This window comes from Leuciscus leuciscus (assembly GCF_965113295.1).
Source record: "Leuciscus leuciscus genome assembly, chromosome: 25".
NCBI lineage: Eukaryota > Metazoa > Chordata > Actinopteri > Cypriniformes > Leuciscidae > Leuciscus > Leuciscus leuciscus.
In genome coordinates, this window is record NC_138724.1 from 21,537,204 (window position 1) to 21,550,249 (window position 13,046).

The following is a 13,046-nucleotide window of genomic DNA, read 5'->3' on the forward strand; positions in this document are numbered from 1 at the left end:
CAAATGAATTGGGCGTTTGAATGAAAACTAGGCGTCTCCTCCCTCTGTCTCTCCCCGCCCTCGGAGGCGTTTCAAAGCCCGGAGAGTAATGACCAAATATCGGTCCCAGCTGATGAAGATCGCCCTGTCTTCCCTCTCTAAAAGCAGGTAAATAAAACAGATATATGAAATTGTGATCGGAGATTTTTACACTAAAGCCGTTTGAAGCGTCTTCGGCTTCATTATACGTTGCTGCGTTTTATTTGAGGGCCTCGGTTTTAGTGACGGACTGAATTATATCAAGCCGCTTTTATATCTGTGACAAACAATAGTGTGAGTCGGGGTTTTCATTTTACTGTCACATGTCAGGTTAGATGAGATGATGAGGATAAATGTTGACATTTTAGTCGTTGTGGAAAGCTATGAAAATGGCGATATTTGTTTGAATCTCGTGATGGTTTAAGCTGTTGCAGGACTAACAGACAGTCAGTCAGGGCCGCGTATGTGCTAACAGCTAACCGGTATATTTAAATTTAGCCATATTTACACCTTGAAACTAAACAAACCATACACGGGAGTTGTTTTATTAAGCCGTGAGGATTACAATTGCAGTGTCCTTTTTGAATTAAGACCATATTTGAACGTCTTAATCTGCAAAATGATACGGGCCGAGCGACAGTGGTTGCGGGTCACTAACGGCTCTGCTGCACCCCGATAGTGTTTTCACATGTGATGCGCTGCAAACCACTCTAACGTTTTTAAATGCCTCACACTTCTTTATTTGTAATTTTCTTGACTAATAAATAATTTAGACGGTTGCCATTGCTCTAAACACTCATTGTTTGCTTTTATGTTTGTTTTGGGCGGGCTGAATTGGCGGCGCTTTCTGCATGCACACGTTTCTTTGGCATGATAGCCTATAAGCTTTTAAATTGTGTTTTCCTCACTTAAAGCCTGGGCTTTGTATTTAAGTATTTACAATTTAGGCTTAGATCGATATATGTAATATGAAACTAGGCTCTTCTGAGAGATGCATTAGTGGATGTTGCTCTGCTTTGGCTGCAGATCTGGGCGATGTGTGCATTTGCTGTGAAGTGAATCGAGGCATTTCTTCTGTCTGGCTGGAGATTTTTGTTGAAATGCATGTGGATATTGCAAAGTGCACTGAACTTTATTTACTGTGACAAGCTAGTCTAGTTTACCATGCCATGTTAATTATATTTGTTAATGCTTATGGTTGAGATGTTTGTTGCATGCGTCAGATGAGCTCAAACATGTCCATTTAATATTGAACCTGAAGTTATCTGAAAATCTGTTCTTAAACTGTATCCTTATTTAGCATATGGTTTTTTTTTTTTTTGTGTGTGTAAAAGTTGGTTTGATTTGCTTTTTGTTCTGCTTTGTATGGATGGAGTGTGAGCAACCAAAGTTTCCCCTTCTTTTGTTTAGTTGAATAGATCAGACCGACAGAAAACAGCCATGGGGGATGACAGTGAATGGATGAAGTTACCCATCGACCAGAAATGTGAACACAAGGTGAGCGATCCAGGCTACTTTCAAATTTTGGCCCATCAAAAATCCCCTGACAGTGTTGGAAGACCAGCTTGTGTCAGAATAACCAAACTGTCAGCACTTTGCTCTGCCTAATTGTTTAGAGATGAATGCATGCAAAGCAGTGAAATAAATGGGAACATTCTTTATGGAAATATTATACCTTGATGCAACGAATCTCATTTACATTTAGGTTTGCAGCTACTTAGCTAAATGGTTTAACCTAACTAGCCTATATGTTTTTCTTTTTCTTATGTCAATAAGTGAAAAGTGTAAAAAAATCAGTGATATGATGTTTATACTCCAAACCACTGCTAAGATGTATTTAAATTTTGGACATTGTAAACCCATTATTAAAAATGATTAAAAAATAACTATGGACATTGGATAACTTTCCTGAGGTGAATCGTGAATGTTATCTTAGGTGACATGTTGTTTACATATAACGTCTTCCCGCAGTTTAAACTGATTGGACGATTACACGAGACTTTATTTCAGCCAGTTGCAAGGCATCTTTCAACATGCCTTTTGATGTTCATTAATTTTTTTTTTTTTTGCTGATACTTGTATTTAAGGGGTGGGATGATCAGGGGTAAGAGTAGTGTGCAGCACTTTCGTTTGAAACATCTACCCCTGTTTTCACAGACCAGGCTTAGCCTAGTCCTAGACTAAAATGTTTTAACTGAAAGCAACTTGCACTGACATATCCTAAAATATGTCAGTGCCACTGCTTTGTCTTAAGATGCACACCACCACTAATGTTTTTTTTTTTCCTAAGGCACGTTTATAAAAGCTTAACCCCTTAAATGCCCTACTTGAACCAAGGCCTAATCCTGGCTTAATCTAAGATCTGTCTGTGAGACTGTGCCCTTTTTTTTGACATTAGTAAATTGATACATTGATTGGTCACATCTTTTGCTTGAGTTTTATGATAAAATTTCAGTTTAGTAGTTGGTGCTTTGTTTTATCAACCTGAGTTTTATGCATGTACTGCACATTGTGACATAAATGATAAAGCATGTTGTGTTGTTGAAGAGTTCATGTCGATTATAAATAATGGCTGTTAAACGTACGTCGGCCTCTAAGGAAAGTGGGCCAGTTGGTTACCTCAAGTCACGAGCTCATTTATTTTATTAAATTTTTTTGTTGTCATTATTCATCTTCTGGTTTCCCTTAGATTTGGAAAGCAAGATTAAATGGATACGAGGAAGCATTGAAGCTCTTCCAGAGGATAGAAGACGAGAAGAGCCCGGAATGGGGCAAATACCTTGGACTTGTCAAGAGATTCGTAACAGATTCCAATGCTGTAGCCCAACTCAAAGGACTGGAGGCAGCACTTGTTTTTATCGAGAATGCACACGTGGCTGGAAAGTAAGTAGCTTTACTTTTATGGTGCTTTTTGGACAAAAAACAAGTCGCAACCGAAATCTTTGAACATGGCGCTACGTTTTAAACGAGTTTCATGGACCGCTGATTTTGTTTTCTTGGATGACTAAAGAACGTTTGCTTTTCTCTCGATCCCTGGGCAGCTCTTTCTTTTCCTCTGAAATGTTTTATATGGGATAACATTTTGTAAGAACTTTGTTCACAACTGAGTTTTGGAACAAAGCAGAAATGTGATGCCTGGTGAAAGTCTATTTTTGGATCGAGGGAGAGTCATCAGGCAAAGTAGGAACGCAGCAGTAGCTATAGTCTTTAACCCATTTAGAAAACCATGGAAATATAAATGATTTTCCTCAGTTGAGCCATATTCCGATCTTCATGAGGATGACAGAAATTCCTTATTTTTAAACAAGCATTTAAGAAAAGGCCTACATTTGTGCTGCTCCCTCCATCGCTTTTCATTAGGCCTATTGAGTTGGTGTCTTTATGACTGACTGTCTAAAACCAGATGGAGTCATTTAGTCATTGTTAATGGTATGATAAACTCTTTCATAGAGTATTGATTGATTGTTTAATGCAGTTTTGATAAAGGAGTGATGTGAAAACGAGTAACTTCCCTTCCATGATGTTTGTGTTTTGGTGATTTGCTCAGTTTGCTTTAGGGATAATTAGATAACTAATCATCAGATAACGCCTAAAAACAAGAATATTGTCTTGTGTTTTTCTTTAGATATTTGTGCTACCAGAATGGTCTTCAAGTTGGTGCGCTAATAAGGAACATACTTGGCACAATTCGACGAATTTGCTGCTAAATGTTGATTTGTTAGGCTTAGTATCCATTATGTCTTAATGGGATCTAATGGAAATGAGTCTTATCTTGCAGGACAACAGGGGAAGTGGTTTCTGGAGTAGTCTGCAAAGTGTTCAACCAGCCCAAAGCGCGAGCCAAGGAACTGGGGAGTGATATCTGCCTCATGTACATAGAGATTGAGAAAGCAGAAGTGGTCCAGGATGAGCTGATCAAAGGACTGGATAACAAGAACCCCAAGATTGTTGTTACTTGCCTTGAGACGCTAAGGAAGGCACTTTGGTGAGTAGGCAATTTTTAAACCTGTTAACCATCACTGTACTTGCCGGCACTTATTCAGCACAAAAAACTTGTTTATTTGTCCTTTTTCAGTGAATTTGGATCAAAGATCATAACGCTCAAACCTGTAGTGAAAGTGTTGCCAAAACAGTTTGAGTCTCGAGAAAAGGCAGTTCGAGACGAGGCCAAATTGCTTGCGGTGGAGATCTATAGGTGGATCCGCGATGCTCTGCGAGCTCCTCTACAGAATATTAATTCCGTACAGGTGATACTGCTATTCTCCATTAAGTTTTCAAATGCAAAATTTTCACTTTAAAATATGAGTCTGTAGCAGCTGTTGTACTTGAGCGTTCATAGTTCTCTTGAAATTGGCATAGTTATTTTATTTTATTCCGGCTTGTTAATGCAAGTTGTAATATTACTCATTTGACCCTTTTCTTTTAGTTGAAAGATTTGGAGGAAGAATGGGTGAAACTCCCAACTACAGCTCCTAAGCAGACCAGGTTCTTGCGCTCTCAACAGGACCTGAAGGCCAAGTTTGAGCAGCATCAAGCTGCAGGAGGAGATGAGGCGGACGGTGAGACTATAGCACTGTAGTCTATGGTTTATGCCAGAGAGAAGGCAGTAGTGAAAATTCAGCATTCAATTTAAGCCCTATCATCAAAACAATGCATGTAAACGCACTCATTCTTAAACCGATAATGCTTAAGCTGACAACGTATGTGTGGTCATGTAAACGCATTAAACCATTTACCTTTATCACCGATTGACACAGCTTGATTTTTGCCAATTGCCCTGATTTCAACCGGCATGTAAACACCTTAACCTGCGTTCTGTCGGCTTATTGAAGTGTGTGATATGTGACAGGAAAGAGTCCTTGTACAGCAGATTTAAGCGCATCCAGCCACAGCGAGTGTTTCGCGCTAGGGGAGGAGGAATATTTTGCAAAGTCCGCCTTTTTCTTGACCCAAGAAATATAAATGTTTTCTCATCTCGTGCAGTCTAAGGACAAGTGCAAGAGAATTTTGAACTTCAAATCCAAGAGAATTAGTCTCGTTGACATTTTGAAATACTCTGGGGTTTTTAATTTCACACAATAAACAGTAAAATACATGAATATTTACGGTTAGAAGTCACAGACGGGCAATGTTTTTTTAATACAGTCTTGTAAACGTGGTTTACTTGCATTGCTGGTATATTGATTTGCATGTAAACGGGTAAATTGGGTTATTTCAATAAACTGATTTTTTTTATAGTTATCAGTGAATGTAAACATGCTTAATATTGATATTGTTTTTATAATTCTTCAGATTTGTTTTTCAAATCCAGTCTTTATAATTGACTGTCTGCACCACCATTTTGTATGTAATGAAATCAGATCTGTTTGTTCAGACCCTGTAGTCCGTATCTGACTGGTATATCTACATCAGTTGCCATAGTGAATGAATTGGTTGCTAGCACAAAACCAAGAGACTTTCTTTAACAACAGGGTAGCTGTCAGTGTAGAACAGAGAGGACAAAGTACTAAAAATGTACTCTAGTTGTAATATATATTGTATTATAATGATACATAATACAAATATGTATATAATATTTATTCATTTCATTTTAATATTTGTTACAATTTATTTTAATTCATTTTAGTTTTGATTTATAAATATGCCTTCATTAATATAAATTTTAATTTCTGGCCATAGGGGACAATGAGGAGACTGAAGTTGCTCAGGTGGATCCTTATGAGCTCTTGGAAGCCGTCGAGATCCTTTCAAAACTTCCTAAAGACTTCTATGAAAAAATCGTAAGTCAGGACATCAATGTCAGTGTATTAATCATCATTGTGTGCCGCGTCAATTTAATTTGTCATTTCACCTCCTTGTCACAGGAAGCAAAAAAATGGCAGGAGAGGAAGGAAGCGTTAGAGGCCGTGGAAACTTTGACTAAGAACCCAAAACTTGAGAATGGAGACTTTGGGGACCTAGTCCGAGCATTAAAAAAGGTAGAAGTTCTACTGGAATTCTGGGTAATGGGATCATCTCTGTGAGCAAGGTCATAACCACTTCCTTTTTTTAATTTTATTTAGGTCATTGGGAAAGATGCCAATGTGATGCTAGTGGCCATGGCAGCCAAGTGCTTGGCTGCACTGGCAGCAGGACTGAGGAAGAAGTTTGGAACATATGCAGGTCTTGTAAGTGCTCTTCATGACTTAAATGGTCACAAACCCTGTCACGATTCGTTTTGCCGTCTCTTTTGTCGAGGCGTTTAGCGTATACGGACTGCTGTTTCATTGGATGATTTTTTTTTTTTCCTCTGAATCTTTTCAAGGTGGTGCCAACTATCTTGGAGAAGTTCAAGGAGAAGAAACCTCAGGTGGTCCAGGCCTTGCAGGAGGCCATTGATGCAGTCTTCCTTACTGTGAGTATTCAAAACGCGTGGTGGCAAATGGCAGACGATAACTTGATGATTAACTCGGTATAACTGTATTGCAGACAACCTTGCAGAACATCAGTGAGGATGTTCTGTCAGTGATGGACAACAAGAACCCCTCCATCAAGCAACAGGCGTCACTGTTCCTCGCCAGAAGCTTCTGTCGCTGCACCCCAAGCACTTTGCCAAAAAGCGTTCTGAAGCCCTTCTGTGCAGCGTTCCTCAAGGTACAGATTCCTCTCCTGTCAGTGCGTTAACTCTTTCTGAATGCCGGTAACTGCATTCTTGGTCTTGTTTAGTAAGTTGTCTCTTTTTTGGTGCAGCAAGTGAATGATTCTGCTCCGGAGGTCAGAGATGCTGCTTTTGAGGCTTTAGGGACAGCCATGAAGGTGGTAGGGGAGAAAGCAGTCAACCCATTCTTAACTGATGTGGACAAACTCAAGTTGGACAAGGTTAGAACATGTTTTAGCTTTGCATTTAGGTTGAATTCTCAGTGATACACCAATATTAAATTCTGGTGGATGCCAACAACTGATAATTGTTTTCTTTACTTTCTATACATTTCTGTAGATTTCTATACTAGTTTTGTCTGAAATTTAAAATAGAACACATCAATCATCTTAAATACTACACTTAATTTAGAGTATGAAAAAATGGATATTCGTTTTGAAATTTGCTAAAGATTTGTGGAGATTAGTTATATACAATCTTAAAATTGTGGAACTTGACATGCACATATCCAATATTGGCTGACTAAATTAAATAACTCACTTTTTTTTTAAATAATAAAAATTATATTTATTGGGCATGTTTTTGTGTCAACCTGTTCGCCTGTAAATTTCCTGAAATTGCATAAATCAATCGAATAGCTTTCTTCCCCTGGTTTTGCACGCACTTGACGGTTGGTGAACGAACTGTGGGTGGAGCTAGTGCAGAAGTTCATGGCTCTTCCTTTCATGTGTTCTGCATAAATAGATAAAAGAATGTGCTGAGAAAGTGGAGATTGTTGGCAAGAAAGGAGGTGGTGGTGGAGGAGAGAAGAAAGAGAAACCTGCTGCAAAAGCTCCTTCTGTTGAAGCACCTGCCAAACCATCCGGGCCTCCTAAGAAAGCTCCTCCAGCAAAGGTATCACTTTTCATTTTATCATTTTGTTATATATATTTTTTTTTTTATGAGGAAAAAAGACTTAACTGATTTTTATTTTTTTTGTCATGTTCTTCACGAACAGGCTGCAGGACCTCCCAAGAAGGGCAAACCTGCCTCTGCCCCAAGTGCGAAGTCCAAGAAAGGTCCAGATGCTAAGGAATTTGTCGAGACTGAGTTATCTGTATGTCTCCAATCTTGCATCGACACATTAAATGTTTTCATTGAACTGATGGCTTGACCAAAAAATTATTGTTTTGCAAAATTGTCAAGTAATTGAATTTGTGTGTTGTCAGCTGGAAGTGTGTGAGGAGAAGGCGGCTGCTGTGCTCCCAGCCTCCTGTATGCAGCTGCTGGACAGCGGCAACTGGAAGGAGAGACTTGCCAGCATGGAGGAGTTTCAGAGGGTGACTTGTGGATTTTGTGTCCACTTTTTGTGCAATTTTAAGCTCTTTTGTAATGATTTCAACTTGAGGAACATGTTTAAACTTGGCTTGATTGCATTCTGCTCAGGCTGTGGAGCAGATGGACAAATCTGAAATGCCATGCCAGGCTTTAGTCAGGATGCTGGCTAAGAAACCTGGATGGAAAGAGACCAACTTTCAGGTAGTCCTCTTTAGCATGTAAGGCTCTTAAGTTCTCAGGGTTTGGCATTCGATCAGGTGCTAGTTTTCAGTGTTTCAATGTTTTACTTCTGTAGGTGATGCAAATGAAGCTCCACGTTGTGGGTCTAATTGCACAAAAAGGTTTGTTCTCCAAGACATCCGCGCTTGTGGTTCTGGATGGCCTGGTTGATAAGGTTGGTGACGTGAAGTGTGGAAGTAACGCTAAAGAGGGGCTCACTGCGATTGGGGAGGCCTGTTCTCTGCCGTGGATTGCTGAACAGGTTGGTGTTTGTGATATAGAATGGCTTCTTAATTTATTTATATATTTTTTAAACTAGCAGAAATTAGTAAATGATTCAGTTTGACTACTTTTTGGATTTTATTTTATTATAATATTACATGTTAAGTTATAAAAATGGTATTCTTATAGTATTTTATATTTATAGTTTAGTAAACTAAACCATAGTTTAGTGTAGTAGTTAAACTTGTCTAACAATTGATTATTTTGATTAAAGATTTTTTTATATATATATTAATTATAGATGTCATTTTATTTATTATAATAATAAATACAAATTATTTAAACTTGTCTAACCGTTATTAAATTGATTATTAATATTGTGACATTTTATACTAATATTTTTATTTATTTATAATTGCTCTCTTTGTTTCTCAATTTTCAGGTTGTCTCTCTGGCTTTCGCTCAGAAGAATCCTAAAAACCAGGCAGAGACGTTGAACTGGTTGGCCAATGCCATGAAGGAGTTTGGCTTTGCAGGGTAAGCGCTATATACCTGGGCTTTTATTTATTTTAGTTTTATTCTTCATGCAGTTAATCTTTTCCTCATTCCTAAATCTGAATCTTATTCCCCATAATCCAGAATAAATGTCAAGGCATTCATCAACAATGTCAAAACTGCTCTGGGTGCCACAAATCCTGTGAGTCATGGTTTCAGTATACATAATCATACTTTGGGCCTTTCAAGTGGAATGATATGTTTAATGTTACTTCTATGTGCAACACTTGCTAATAGTGATTAATAAACAAGTTTCCTGGAATATTACAATATTAAATTGTCCTTTGTTCATAATGATCTTCAAATCCATTGTCAGATGTAATTGTGCGTAATGAGCTTGTGTTCATGTTAAATTCAGGCTGTGAGGACATCAGCAATCGCTCTTTTGGGAGTCATGTACCTGTACATGGGCGCTCCCCTGCGCATGTTTTTTGAAGATGAAAAACCAGCCCTCCTTCAACAAATAAATGCTGAGTTTGAGAAGGTAAATATGGCCTTTTGAAATACAGTAATTGAAGTGACCCTTTCAAAGAGTTGACTTGACCATCAGTGGGTTTTAGCTCACATTTAAACCTGCTTTATGGACACAATCAAGTGAACCACACCTGTTTATTCATTGTTTTATTCTGGCAATGCCAGTCTCTCCCTATCTAGCTTATGCCAAGTACCTTTATAGGGGTGTGTTTGTGTATTTTTACTGCTTCATTGTTTGTAATGCCTATGTTTGCACAAAACAGTAACACTGAGTTTATCAAAGCAGATGGTGTAAAAATAAGATTGGGAAACAATTGATGTATTTGCAACAAATTTTCCAAAAGCGTTGATTCATTGAACATTGGAAATCAAAGAGTAAAGAAACAAGTAAAATTAAAATTGAAATCTGTTATAGTTTGTTTTATATTTAGCTTTTTCCGCTGCTGTCATTCATTTTAAGACCACATAATAAATGAAATGGGACTGATTTTGAATTCATGCTGACTTTTATAGAGCACTGTTGCTAATGTTTAAAATCCTTATTTATTTTAGTTTTTCTTGTTAAATCTGACTTTTCACCTTATCATGCTATCTTTCATAGATGCAGGGTCAGTCTCCTCCCGCCCCATTCCGTGGTGCCAAAAAAGCAGGAGCTGAGGAGGAGGGAGACGCGGCTGAAGAAGAGGAGGTGGACGGTGGACCCGGAGACATCATGGACCTGCTGCCTAGAACTGATATCAGGTCAGTGAGTGTGGCAGTGCTTCAAAAACCTTTTCTTTTCAATTATTGGATCCATCAGGCATCTTTTGGATGCTAGTAGGAATAAAAAGGATCCGGTTAAGAGATTGAATTTTTTTTTTTTTTTTTTATTCGCAGTGATAAAATCACATATGACATGGTGTCAAAGATCAGCGATAAGAACTGGAAGGTCAGAAAGGAGGGCCTTGATGAGGTGGCGGCCATCATTTCTGAGGCCAAATTCATCCAGCCAAGCATCGGCGAGCTACCGTTGGCACTGAAGGGCCGTCTCAATGACTCCAACAAACTACTGGTAACGTAAAATTCGTTTTAAACTAATATCAGAAATGAAATATTTGAATCTTGTTAAGCATTTATCACATGTATTTATTTTTTTGTTGCCTATTGCCACTCAGGCATTTCAGTTGTAGCATTGTATTAAAGGCATGGCTGTAATGTCATCAAATGTGTCCGTAGGTCCAGCAGACTCTCAATATTCTGCAACAAATAGCCACTGCCATGGGTCCATCACTCAAGCAGCACGTCAGGAATCTGGGAATTCCAGTCATTACTGTTCTTGGTGACAGCAAGGTATGAAACGCTGTATGCACTGTTTGGGGGTCTGTTTGTTACACTTGTGGTGTGGAGTCACACAAGCTTGTGCTACTTGTCTGGCTGTTCAGATAACTATTTAATGCTCTAGTTTGAGGTTTCTAATTTGCTTGAAATTTGACTCTTTCAGGCTAACGTCCGTGCTGCTGCCATGACGACGCTGAACGCTTGGGTGGAGCAGACTGGAATGAAGGAGTGGCTTGAAGGAGAGGACCTATCAGAGGAGCTCAAGAAGGAAAACCCCTTCCTAAGACAGGAGGTACATCACTCACGTTTAACCCTGTAAAGCCCTGTTTTTTTTTTTATAAAAATATTAAATTATTGCATGAAATGCTTTAAAAATCATTTTCACTATATCTCCCAATAATGTCTTTTTATAATAATGAATAATGAATCTTATTTATGCTTAGTTTTATCAAAGTTCTGTAGCTTTTACTGTAAGGGAGAAATACAATGCAATACAATGATTGAGGGATGTACAAATTAAATGTATAATATAAAAGTTATTCTTACATGCGTGTACTACGGCCTGAAGGAGGATGGTTTTTATACTATAATTATATCAAGGACCTTTTACTTGCTAAAGTAGTATAAACTATCAATCAGATGACAGAAGGCATTTTGTAGATTGTTTTTCAGCAAAGCTTTGGTCATGTTATAGCATAGTTCACTCAAATGAAAATTGTCATGTACTCACCCTCAATTTGTTCCAAACCTGTTTGAGTTTCTTTGTTGAACACAAAAGAAGATATTTTAAAGAATGTTGGTAATCAAACACTTGACTGTAGCGGCAGCCATTGACTTCCATTGTAGGAAAAAAATATATACTATAAGTCAATGTGGACCAGCAAATGTCTGGTTCCCAACATTCTTTAAAATATGTTCTTCTGTGTTCAACAGAAGAAATTCATACAGGTTTGAAACAAAATGAGGTTGAGTAAATTGACAATCATTAATTTTTGAGTGAACTATCCCTTTAATTTAGAGGCCTTATTTTGTGTATCAGATATGATACAATAGGCTTTATAGGGCTAATTTCAGATCTGGGAAGTATTTGTTTGTTCTAACAAATAAATGGCATTAAAGCATGGTCATGGTCAAAAAGCCACAAGCAACTCTTTTTGAAATGTTATTTTTATCCGTTTTATTTGATCAATGATCGCAAGCTAAAATCCTGCTTAAATTCTATAGTTGTTGGGCTGGCTGGCTGAGAAGCTGCCCACCCTACGTACGGTGCCCTCAGACCTCATGCTGTGTCTGCCTAACCTGTACGCCTGTCTGGAGGACCGCAGCGGCGACGTGCGCAAGAAAGCTCAGGATGCCCTTCCCACCTTCATGATGCACCTGGGCTACGAGAAGATGGTCAAGGCTACCGGCAAACTGAAGGCAAGTGGGAGATGCCCTAACCTTGGAGCTGGGTGCAGCCATTACTCCAATTCATAGGTTTCATCAGGTCCCTTTCCACAGGTGTATAAAATCAAGCACCTAGATTATGAATGCAGACTGCATTGTGCTTGATTAATACACCTGTGGAAAGGGACCTGATGAAATCCATGAATAATCAATGTCACATGATCCTTCAGAAATCATTCTAATAATGTGACCCATTCTGGCAAAATGAGTCTGAATGGGACAAATAAAAAATGTGTCGAAAAACAAAACAAACTAAAAGTTGTCGAGAATATGAAAATAATTAACTCCATTTAAAAAAAAATTATCATTGCGACTCATTTTGCCAGCACGGGTCACATGCTAATTTGGTGCTCAAGAAAAGTTTATCAATAATGAAAATTATTCTGCTGCATAATATTTGTATGGAAACAATGATCAAATAAATGCTGATCTTTTGAACTTTCTATTCAGAGAATCCTGTTTTTTTACATTATTTTTACTGTCACTTTTGATCAATTTAATGTGTCCTTTTTGAATAGAACTGTTAAATAAAAGATCTTAGTGACCCTAAACTAATGAATGATAATTTATATGGTTAATAAGACCAGGCTCAACCTTTGACCTGAGAAAAAGCAGTTGTGTAACGTCACTCTTGGCCCTCTCGTCTTTCTACAGCCGGCTTCAAAGGACCAGGTGGTGGGCATGCTGGAAAAGGCCAGGGCCTTGATGCCAGCCAAGCCTGCAGCTCCTGGCAAAGCTGCAGCTTCCAAACCCACCTCCAGTGCTCCTGCTGCCAAACAAGCTTCAGGTTCACTCATTTTCCCTTTGACCACAGCTAATATGACCACCTCTGCCTGGCTGG

General features: G+C 38.4%; 1 protein-coding gene across 2 annotated transcripts in view; it reads left to right on the forward strand.

Moving 5' to 3' along the window:
• The window catches only part of ckap5 (cytoskeleton associated protein 5), a 25,080-nt gene continuing 12,034 nt past the window's right edge, over positions 1-13,046 (forward strand). For both annotated transcript variants that reach the window (XM_082160304.1, XM_082160305.1), the window contains exons 1-26: positions 1-147; positions 1,429-1,515; positions 2,708-2,901; positions 3,797-4,003; positions 4,094-4,265; positions 4,445-4,577; positions 5,698-5,798; positions 5,883-5,996; positions 6,081-6,185; positions 6,323-6,412; positions 6,487-6,651; positions 6,748-6,876; positions 7,400-7,549; positions 7,653-7,751; positions 7,864-7,974; positions 8,081-8,173; positions 8,268-8,453; positions 8,856-8,950; positions 9,053-9,110; positions 9,327-9,452; positions 10,044-10,183; positions 10,319-10,493; positions 10,658-10,771; positions 10,923-11,051; positions 11,984-12,178; positions 12,860-12,992. In XM_082160304.1, coding sequence (XP_082016430.1) covers positions 1,459-1,515; positions 2,708-2,901; positions 3,797-4,003; positions 4,094-4,265; positions 4,445-4,577; positions 5,698-5,798; positions 5,883-5,996; positions 6,081-6,185; positions 6,323-6,412; positions 6,487-6,651; positions 6,748-6,876; positions 7,400-7,549; positions 7,653-7,751; positions 7,864-7,974; positions 8,081-8,173; positions 8,268-8,453; positions 8,856-8,950; positions 9,053-9,110; positions 9,327-9,452; positions 10,044-10,183; positions 10,319-10,493; positions 10,658-10,771; positions 10,923-11,051; positions 11,984-12,178; positions 12,860-12,992 — 3,271 coding nt within the window. In that variant the 5' untranslated portion in view covers positions 1-147; positions 1,429-1,458. The remainder of the gene's footprint in view (positions 148-1,428; positions 1,516-2,707; positions 2,902-3,796; positions 4,004-4,093; positions 4,266-4,444; positions 4,578-5,697; positions 5,799-5,882; positions 5,997-6,080; positions 6,186-6,322; positions 6,413-6,486; positions 6,652-6,747; positions 6,877-7,399; positions 7,550-7,652; positions 7,752-7,863; positions 7,975-8,080; positions 8,174-8,267; positions 8,454-8,855; positions 8,951-9,052; positions 9,111-9,326; positions 9,453-10,043; positions 10,184-10,318; positions 10,494-10,657; positions 10,772-10,922; positions 11,052-11,983; positions 12,179-12,859; positions 12,993-13,046) is intronic.